This window comes from Ahaetulla prasina, chromosome 7 (assembly GCF_028640845.1).
Source record: "Ahaetulla prasina isolate Xishuangbanna chromosome 7, ASM2864084v1, whole genome shotgun sequence".
NCBI lineage: Eukaryota > Metazoa > Chordata > Lepidosauria > Squamata > Colubridae > Ahaetulla > Ahaetulla prasina.
The window spans coordinates 65341686-65353144 of NC_080545.1; the positions used below are offsets into that span (position 1 = coordinate 65341686).

Consider the following 11459-nt stretch of genomic DNA (forward strand, 5'->3'; position numbering starts at 1 on the left):
TGCTGTCCTTAACATGGTAGGCCAGGTCTGAGCAGTTGTCAGCAGATGCCTTGTATGTTTCAGGTTATTTATTTATTTATTTATTTTATTTATTTATTTTGTCACAACAATATATGTAGGTATCATACAAAAAGATTATATAGTATATAAACTATAGGAATCATATAGGAATCATACAAAAAGATTATATAGTATATAAACACATATATGAGTAAATATAAGGAGGTATAAGCATATACATAGGAAGAAGAAAAGAAAAACAATAGGACAGGAACGGTAGGCACGTTTGTGCGCTTATGCACGCCCCTTATGGTCCTCTTAGGAATGGGGTGAGGTCAATAGTAGAAAGTTTTTGGATAAAACTTTTAGGATTATGGGAAGAGACCACAGAGTCAGGTAAAGTATTCCAAGCACTGATGATTCTGTTACAGAAGTCATATTTTCTGCAATCTAGATTAAAGCTAAATTTAAGTTTAAATCTATTAGTTGCTCTAATATTATTGCAATTAAAGCTGAAGTAGTCTTTAACAGGAAGGACATTACAGTAGATGATTCTGTGATTTAAGCTTAGGTCTTGTTGAAGGCGACGGAGTTCCAAGTTTTCTAAGCCTAGGATTTCAAGTCTGGTGGGATAGGGTATCTTATTGTTTTCAGAGGAATGGAGAACTCTTCTTGTAAAATATTTCTGGACACGTTCAATTGTACTGATGTCAGAAATGTGGTGAGGGTTCCAAACAGGCGAGCTGTATTCTAGAATTGGTCTAGCAAATGTTTTATATGCTCTGGTTAGTTGTGTGGTGTTTTTGGAAAAGAAGCTACGCAAAATTAGGTTTACAACTCTTAGAGCTTTTTTTTGCTATGTAGTTGCAGTGGGCTTTGGCACTTAGATCATTTGACATGAAAACTCCAAGGTCTTTAACGGGATGGGGGTCGTCTATAAGGTAATGTCCATCTAGTATGTACTTAGTTTTTGGGTTCTTTTTTCCTATATGTAAGACTGAGCATTTGCTGGTTGAAATTTGGAGCTGCCAATTTTTAGACCAAGCAGTTAGATGATCAAGGTCGTTTTGAATGATAGAAGTATTGTCTGTGGTGTTAAATAGTTTGACATCATCAGCAAAGAGAACACAATTACTTGAGATATGGTCACAAAGATCATTAATGTATAGTATAAAGAGTGTTGGTCCAAGGACGCTGCTTTGAGGAACGCCACTCTTGACAGGAACAGGATTTGATAAAGCATTGCCAATTTTGACCATTGTTGTCTGTTAGGCAGAAAAGCAGATATCCATTTGTGGAGGGGTCCTGAGATGCCATAGGATGTTAGTTTTAGGAGAAGTTTATCATGTACTACTGAGTCAAAAGCTTTGCAGAAGTCTATGTATCTGAGTGTTACATAGCTAACGAAGATGTAAGCCGTGCTACTGACCTGTTAACTTGGTCTATTTATGAACACAAATCTACTGCTCTTATGAAAAGGTGCTGGACCTGTTTAGCTTGCATCTGGTTGTCTTCTAGAAGAGTGCTAAACTCATGTGTACTGGTTGCTCATGCAAGAAGGGGATATGAGCTGAAGTATGAAGGAATAATAATCTTAGTTATTATCAATTCCCATGCAGCAGAGTAGACCTAAATTGGACATTTTTTTATTGCTAAGTAAATAGATGGAGATTTCAAAATGCAAAAATATCACTCCTGTGTGCATATTACTATTTAATATATTGGACATGTGTGCAGATTACTATTTGATATATTGGACATACTGTAATCTCTATATAAGGGGAACATGTCCATATGAAGAAGAGTTGAACTGATGGAACTTGGAAAATATACATATTTCTCTATAATTTAGAAAACATCATGTCACTTTTAGATACAGTATCACAGCTCTAACATTTTTTATAATACCCCTGCTTTTCCAACAGAGGCCTAACAGGAACAGCTGTCTTCACATCAAAAGCAGCCTTTTAGTTTTTAAAAGTATATTGGCATGTTTTAAAGGAAACATCCGTAAATGTTCAATAAATGCTTTTCTGGTTAGTTATTCCTAGCCCAAGAGGACAAAAAAGAGAAGTAAGATGTATAGAGTTTTTAAGTTGCACTTGAAAAGGGTGGCAAGTGCATACAATCCTATTAAAATTGTCTTTAGTTCACTGCCACATGCCTTCATCTGTTTGTCTCAGACTGTGGCTTCTGCCTGTTTTAGGTTTAATTTTAAGGCCATATTTGAGAGTCTTAATTTATCTGTATCATATGATGTGGCTAAGGGTTATGAGAACTGAAATGTGAAGTACCTGGGCAGAAATTTTGGGAGAAAGTGGCTAGACCCTTTGACTTTCATAGTAGTCCTCTCCAATTTCATATGGAAATAATGTATCAAGCATTTATTTACAGGGGACAACAGCAGGAACAGGCGGAACAATATGCTTTTTGTGTAGCTTTTGAAGGGCCTAAAATCCGAGCATTACTTCCATTCCAGGCTTTGAATCTCCCACACTCTTACTAATCTAACCCTTGAACCGCTGCAAAAGTCTAAATAACTACCTAAGCCAATGAGGATGGTTTCCTTAGTATTAGGTGATTTCCCCCCCCCCCTTACATTCAATTGTGCCTGATTCTCGGAGACTGCCCAGACAAGTCTCTGCAGTTTACTTGGTAAGATTTTTCAGAAGTGGTTTGCTATTGCCTCCTTCCTAGGACTCAGAGAGAGTGATTGGCCTAAGGTCACCCATTTGGCTTTGTGCCCAGGGAGTGACTAGAACTCATGGTCTCAGTAACAATAACAGAGTTGGAAGGGATCTTGGTGGTCATCTAGTCCAACCCCCTGATCACAGTCCTATCTTGATGTCTTAACTACTGCACCAAACTGGCTGTCTTTTAGGTGAAAGAATCATGTTATATTTGTTTATCATGTTTATCTGGGCAACATTTATAATATTAATGCCAAAATATAAATGTTTTTAAATGGTAACACTGGAATATGTTTATTTGGCACACCATACCACATCTTGGCTGCAAAATCTGGATGATACTGACTGATGGCAGAAAGATACAAAAAGAGAGAGAGAGATTTTTCTTACCATATAATTACGGGTATGTTCATGTTTTGTAGCCCAGGCTGGCTAGCTCTAGTTTATATCCATAGCATCATTCAATATATCTTTGTTCTCAACTTATCTTAAAGTAGAGGCAAAGATTTTGTTCTTTTATCCTGTATTCTGTCATTTATTTAACAATGGAAGATGAGGTTATAAACCCATTTTTAAAAAGAGGCATTAAGTTCCCCATTTGAAAAATGAGACAAAATGGTGGGCATTTCAGTTCCTTTCAGTAATAATATATCACAGTTTACCTACATGTGCATTCATGTTAGGTCTGTGTAATTTGCATAGTGTCTTAGAATACATGACTGATCATTGGTTGCTAGTATTTCAACTCATAAATATATTTGTGATGTTAGGTTGTTAGGGTCCTCTGGCCTTGCTTTTCTTCTTGCAGATGTTTCATCATCAGGCCATGTAACATTATCAGTGGAGTGAGAACAAAGTTTTCTGGTTGTTTATATACGGCATAAACATGATAAACAAATATAGCATGATTCTCTCACCTAAAAGAGAGTCAATTTGGGGTAGTAAACTAAACTTGCCAGGAACCAGGAGACCATTAGTTCTAGTCCCTCCCTGGTTTGTCCTACCAACCTTGACTGAAGTAAGTCAGATACATTCTGAGCTACATATATTCTCCTCTATTGCAGGTATTTAAGAATTCGGATGTTAAAATTTTCCAAGAAGTCCCATCCAGAATGGATATGAATCCATGCAAATGCTAGCTATATTTTAAAAAGTACAGAGGGCCAAAATATGCATATTACAATGATACAATTTAAACAGATGGAAAAACAGGCAGATATCTTGATTTTTTAATGTATTCCTGATCAGGATTAAAGTGTCCACTAGTTTTATAAGAAAAAGCTTCCATAATAAAGTTGCTTGCCTCCCCAACAAAAATGACTATATGTATGATTTGGCCTCCTATTCACCTTCATTCATTTGACCTCTGTGGCTGAATCTTCATTAGCCATACTGCTGCACAGTTCTGATTTTTTGATATTTTTATGTACATATCTTTTAGTAAATAATAGTACATATCTTTTCTGATTACTTGAAAAGTTATGTATCATAAATAATTTCATCAGTTAGTTAACCTACATTACATTAAGGTTTATGTAATTACCTAAATCTAGTTACACGTTTCCAAAATTAAATATTGCCTTTAGATTTACTTACAATTTGGGTACTACTATAGAAAAGGAAGAGTCATTTTTCCAATTACGGTAAATTACATCAGAATTAATTACTTACCTTTGTTCCATGATGTCATAAACAGAATTAAAATCCCTCTACCCAGGGGTGTCAAACTCACGTCATCATGTTGTCGTCACGTAACGTATCACGGCTTTTTTCACCTTTGCTAAAATGGGGGTGGGCGTGGCCAATGCATGACGCATCCAGCCCATCTCTACTCTTTGTTGAAAGTGAATTATTAAAAGAAATATCCAGTGATGAAATAATCCAAGAATTTGCAAATAGAAAATGATGTAAAATTAAAATGTAGATAATAAATTTACACACATACATAGAAAAGTTGCTGTCTGAATATAATGATATTTACATTTCTCAGTTCTTATAATTTAATATAACAAATTCCTGTTAGGATTATTAGATTATCTTGGTAGCATTTAATATCTGACTGAGCTTTTAATTTTAATTGTATGCATATTTTGTCTTTTGTATTGGTATTTTATATATGTATGGTATACATTTTCCGAGCCAAAAGGCAAGGCATGAAATTAAATAATCTATTCAGTTTTATTCTTTCTAATTTAAAAAGAAATTAACACATTCTGATAGGCTCAAGGTACTATGCCTCTTGTGTTTAATGGATATTTTGGTCCTGCAATTCATGTAGTTGTTCATATGCATAAAAAAGAGGAAATTCTTTGTCCAAACAGAACAGTATGCTACATTATGCTTATGTAAATTTGTCTACTGTGAAAGGAACAAAATACTAAGACACTGTATTGATTGACTCTGACTTGTTTATTAGAATTCTGTTCATAATAAGCATTACCATTATAAAGCACAACCATTAATATTACAATACATTTCATCAAAACAGTTTATACCAGCAAAAAAGTCAAACTGATTATCTACTTTGCAAAATATAGAAAGTGCTATTGTAGATTTTATTTCAGTTTCTGAAGCAAATGAATTAAATTCACAGTTCTGTACTAGATCATCCAACAGAAGGAGAAAATGGTACAGACTATCATGGTAGAAGCGATGGTCAGATGGTCTTTCTGTTTTCTCTGTCCCCCTGCAAAATATTCTCAAAAGCTTCATTCAATCCAATAATCTCTCAATTGCTAAATTTCAGAGTTCCATTAATATATGATATTCTGTAAGAAAGAATATTTGATAGATTTGCTAATATTTATCTTTCATTAGAGTGACAAGGTTATGGGAAAAATTGGATCAAATTTTGAAACTTTGTTTTAAGATAGCTATTTGTACTGTTTCTATATCTGGACCAATATTATAGAATTTAATAGTCAGACAGTGTTAGGAGTTACCGTCATTGGCCATTTTGTACAATTGTGGTGGTTTAGAAATCCGATTATATGTGAAAATATTTTCAGACCCCTCACATCCTGGACATAAACTGTTTCAACTCCTACCCCTCAAAATGACGCTATAGAGCACTGCACACTGCACAACTACACATAAGAACATTTTTTCCCGGAACACCATCACTCTGCTAAACAAATAATTCCCTCAACACTGTCAAACTATTTACTAAATCTGCACTACTATTAATCTTCTCATTGTTCCCATCACCCATCTCCTTCCACTTATGACTGTATGACTTTAACTTTGTTGCTTGTATCCTTACAATTTATATTGATATTGTTTTCGGATTGCTTATTTGTACCCTATGATTATCAAGTGTTGTACCTTATGATTCTTGACGAATGTATCTTTTCTTTTATGTACACTGAGAGTGTATGCACCACTGAGAGTATATGCACTTGTGTGTCCAATCACACTTGGCCAATAAAAAATTCTATTCTATTCTATTAGCAGATAGATCCACAGACAAAATTCTAAGGTCCACAGTTCTATAGGCACCCTCATTTTGACCACCTCAACCTACAGCCTTCAGCACTTTCTCCTTGGCAGTGAACAGTATGGTATTATATTTCTGTACTCTTCCAAATAGGCAAACAACGATGACGGAGAAGGAGCATCATGTGCACTCATCTTATGCTTTACTTTTCTGGACCCCTGTACAACTGTACAAGGCTTACTTGATGAAAAACTCCACTCCGTGAACATCACATGCCAGGCACAGCTGTAGAGTTTTCTCTGGATGTATTCATTTAACATCAGTCTTAACACCATGAACATAATTTTAACAACTCTAAGGCAGAGAATCATCAGCACAATATAGTTCACCAATAATTTATCCAGTCCAGAGAATGAAACAATTCTGAGAAGTTAGGAAAACTGGATTCAGTTCAGGATCCCTCCAATTCCACATTCCCCACAGTAGATCAGCATTGTTCAGCATTAATCAGCTTAGGGGGCATAAAAATATGATATTTCAGACCTGTTAAGTTACATTGTCAAGTAGCAGATTTAAGCTCCTCGAGGAAAAACAATGCACATATTACTTGCTGATTAGATTTTAGTTTTAGGCTGAATATTTGAAAAATTCTTAGTAGTCTAAAGAAGTTCAACTCCTGATCGTCCCAATGCCCATTTTTTTCAAGTAAATACATTGTTTCTGGGATTGAGGCATTTATGTTTTTCTTTGCAAAACGTGTCTTTGCTAATAAAAAGAACAGTTAGAAGCAGAACAGATCTGGCATCCAAAAATAAGTACCACATACCTCAGATTGGCCTAATTTTGTACAAAGATATGTGTACTCCTGTTACTATTTATTCAGAATTAATGCTTAATCCTTTCTATTTAGTTTGGTCCCTAGTTAAATGCAGTAAGGATTTTTACAGTTTTTAAAATCTGAAATAGCAATATTTTAATTTTTTATTAATGAATGTTTAAAATATGACTTTTTAAAAATCAGCCAGATCCAAAGATCTTTATGATTAAAGAAGTATTACTTTAATCATAAAATACGTGTTTTTTCTCACAAAAAATGCACCATATGGCTGTCCATTTATGTGTGCTATACGAGTTCAGAGCTAACACTGGTGTTATATTCGCAGATGAAGTTATCATGTAAGATAGGAATATTTCATATGTACACATAAAATGTTCACAAGGCAGTTGGCACTTATGGGCAATATAAAACTTGGCAATGGTTAAACAGTTAAGAACTGGTGCACAAAACAGGAGAAGCAGCCAAGACCTGAGACAGTGCAGCCACTGGCCCTCAAGGTGTTGTTGGAATTGATGTCCATCAGGCCCAGTCAAATGGCTGTGAGCAGGCATTGTGAGAATTCAGTAGTATCTGAAAGACCAGCTATATTCTAATCTCCTTCTTCCAAAATAATTTTCAGTAATCTTGAAAAACAGGATTAATGAGCTCCTTTTTATAGGTAATTAAAAATTCCATTATAAGACATAGCTTAGTTACATTGGATTTTTGTCTAATTTTTTTTCTGATAGTTAAAAGAAGAGAAATTGAAAACATATTGTGAATTTCATACTTGTTTCCTGTTTGAAAATGGAGTTTTCTTCTTACCATAGAAAGTATAGAAACAGAACAGAGCTATCTCAAATGTTAACAAATCTCTCACTCATTGTTGGATAATAAAGAGCCATTAACAGGTGGAAATATTACAAGAGAATTGATAAGCCTCTATAGCTATCAGGGGTTAAGATTACTAGACATACTGATCTGAATGGCTGGGTTTATCCCCCTTTTAGTTGGAAAGTAGGATAACCGGCATTGCTTACTCACCATACATATCCATACTAATTATTTGGACTAAAATCAAAGCATCTACAGAAAGCTGACATAATTGCTTAATCACTCCTTAATGGTTGTTTTGAGCTTCTGGGTAATGTTACACTCAAATGCAATGTGAAAGCATGCTCACAACATTGATTCAGGATGGATATTGGACATGCTACAAATGCATTCCATTTTATAACAAGTGATACAGTCCTGAGGAAAAAAACGGGAACAGGAGAAAGGTTTAGTGCAAATCAGTGCCATAATGCCCCTATACCCATATATTGCAACTGTACATTAGCTATGAAAGAATACTGTTTCAAAGTCTTATGTTTGTTAATAAATGACTTATTGCTACCCCATTGCTCTGCTTGGGGGTTGTTCATTTGCATTGGTAGTCTAGTTGCCACAAAAGAGAATCAAGGCTCAGAAAAGAGGTCTCTAAATATCACTCAGAGACTATGGCTATAGCTAGCAGCAGTGCTAATGGATAAGTCACAGACAGAGAAGAATGACTATTTATATACAGGATGGGAAGAGGAGGATATTATTTTAGGAACTTTATGGTGTTGCTGTTTCATTGTCTCCTTATAAAAATAGATCAGGTGATATAAATGCAGAAGCAAGCTTGTTTACTTTCTGGCTCAGACAAAGGATGCTGCACTTAGTGATCTTGCAAAAATGCATACTTCTTTTCCCCTTCCCCACCCTACTGTAAAAATAGATGTAAATTTGCCACCCTTTGATATCATCAAAAAGTTGCAATTGTAACATAAAATGTGGCCCTTTCATTGCATGTGCAAGAATCTCTGAACTGGAAACACGTAACATTTTGGAAAATTTAAGACACTTTGAATACTTAAAATGACACAGCACATGATTCCAAGCCTAGAATCCAAGCCTAGAATCCATTTTGCTGTGTTAACTATTTTTAGAAGTGGAAATTTTCTTACCTGTTATGTATATTGAAACTAAAGAAGTCCCAGGCAAATGTTACTTTCAGGAATGGTGCCTGGAACGATATTCACACTGACACAGCAAAAGGGCTTTGAAAAAAGTTCCCTTTGTACAAAAGCAACACTGCTCTTTAATAATATTAATGGTATCCTCAGACATCTACCATAATTCACATATACTATCACAAATTGCAATGTACTATACTTAAATTCAGTTACTGCTGAAAAATTGGTCAGCTGTTTTCAAGTGAGAGGAATGACCAGCTATGAACCCATGACAACTCATGGTGAACTGGTCAAAAGAACAAGAGAAGAAATTGAACAAAGTCCTTCTGTGCTATGTTGTTGTCAGGGTCTATGGCACTACACTAGACAATGGAAGCTGTCAAATGTAATGAAGTGTAGGTGAGGTAGATGTGAGAGGAAATTACAGATGTAGAAAAAGATCTTTATGCTACAACACTAATTTCAATGAAGCATGTAATGTACAGAAAAATGTCCAATATTCAAGGAATTATGAAGTAGAGTACAGTGGTACCTCAGTACTCATCCTTAATTGGTTCGGTGAGGTGCAATGAGTGCCAAAAATGATGTGTACCAAAAAAATTTTCCCATAAGGAATAATGTAATGAATCACAAAGCAGCTGACACTGATAAGTTCTAACTTGTGTGTTAAGTATCAAACAAATGATGAGTACTGGGACAAAATTTTTACATCAAAATGCTTTGAGTAACAAATTTGATGAGTTTTAAAGCATTAAGTACCAAGGTACCACTGTATACAGACACTATAACAACATTTGTACATTCTTAACTTGGAATGTGTACCTGCGAGCACATTGAAGAAAGAAAGGCACATGTTCCTAGCATGGAATGTGTACAAGAAGAGCTGGTGATTACAGAATACTATTCCGCTCCTGCCCCCAAGATATAATAAATGGAACCAGTGTATTAAGTTAGCACAGCTTGAGATATTATGCCACCAAGGGAATAAAACTGCAATCAGTGATGCCTTAATGCAATTCAGCAAAAACAGGATATTTATAATAATATAGGGCTCTAGAGGTTGTTATTGTGTAATTTTCATAGAAACAGAGATTATTATTAACCTTTTTTGTGCATATAGTTATGTTTACACCAGCTATAAAGAATTACACACCAGCTTTAAAGAAAATGTAGACAATGTGCAAACATTCTATATGATTACTAACCTACCGGTATATCATATACAATGTAGTTCTAGAAAACTGCACTGGAATTATGCAATCATGATCTGTAGTTCAGTAGCTCTTATATAAAATATACATAGGTAGACTGTGCACTTCTACATTTTATAGTGTTAAGATAAATTATACATATTGAAAAAATAGTGCTAGATGGGGCATTTGAGTTTTAAAAGTCTTGTCAACTTCAACAGACACAGCAGCAGAGAACTGGAAAAGTGCAGCATTTCAAAATTCTAGGAATAAGGAAGGGTGAAAGATCCCATTCTAAATAATGAACATAGATTATTTTTTCTCCATCCTTAATCTGCACAGAATATGTCCTTCAGCATATCTGGGCTCAGTGCTGGAAGTGAAAAAGTATATAATCAATTAGGATGGATTGTTTTTTTACTGTACCCAAGTAATTTTAAAAAATGGCATAATGTCAGAAGTGTTTTCAGAGCATCCAGAATCTATACTGGTTACCCTTGGAGTAAAACATAACCATCTAGTTCCTCTTTAAGTGTAACAATTTCCAGCAGTTTAACTTATTTACAGAGAATCCAAAAATTTCAAATGATGTTATAATGTACAGAGCTTAATTATTAAAAGTTAAAACCAGAAGCTCCAAGGTGACATTATTTAAAAGGTGTGTTTTAGATAAACTAGCAAAGAATACTTCATTAAAAAAGAACCACATTGCAAAGAATGAAGTTATAAACTGACCACATAATGAGTAACAAGAATCTGTCCTGAACAAACCAAAAGTTCTTAGGTCTTGAGGAGCAGAATACTAAACTTCAGGCACTCCAAATGCTAGATTGTCTCGTATCATCAATGTTTTCCGAAGGTCTCGCTCCATGAGTGGTCTTTGGGTTCTCCACTTGTGTGCTTCCTGAAGTCCTGGCTCAAAATAGTATATACAAGCTCCAAAGCCCACCAATATGAGAATTGAGATCATCAAATACATTGGCACAAACCAATCCAAGAAATGAGGCATAACCACTAGACAAAAGGGAAGTAAATATAAATAGCTGGTGTTTATGAATAGAAAAAATACAATCTTATTTATTTATCTAAAACATTGCCATACGCTAAATAAATAAATAAATCTAAAACATTTATGTAAGTACCTATCTTTCCGCCAACTCTGGGCAACTCCCAATCAAAGAGTAAAAGATATATTAAATAATTTTAAAAACTATAAAACACATCCAGTTAAAACATAGAATATTAAAAACAACAAAAACCTGCCTCAATCTGAGCTAATGTGCCTTCATCCAATTTTCTCCCAATGCTTGAGGTGAAAGCCAGATC

At 34.8% G+C, this 11459-nt stretch overlaps 1 protein-coding gene across 1 annotated transcript; it reads right to left on the reverse strand.

Annotated features, from left to right (window-relative positions):
• Positions 1–10935: 10935 nt before the first annotated feature.
• Positions 10936–11149, reverse strand: SMIM45 (small integral membrane protein 45). Its single transcript, XM_058190490.1, has one exon. It carries the CDS (start codon positions 11140–11142, stop codon positions 10936–10938), a length of 207 nt encoding a protein of 68 aa, XP_058046473.1. The 5' UTR covers positions 11143–11149.
• Positions 11150–11459: the final 310 nt, after the last annotated feature.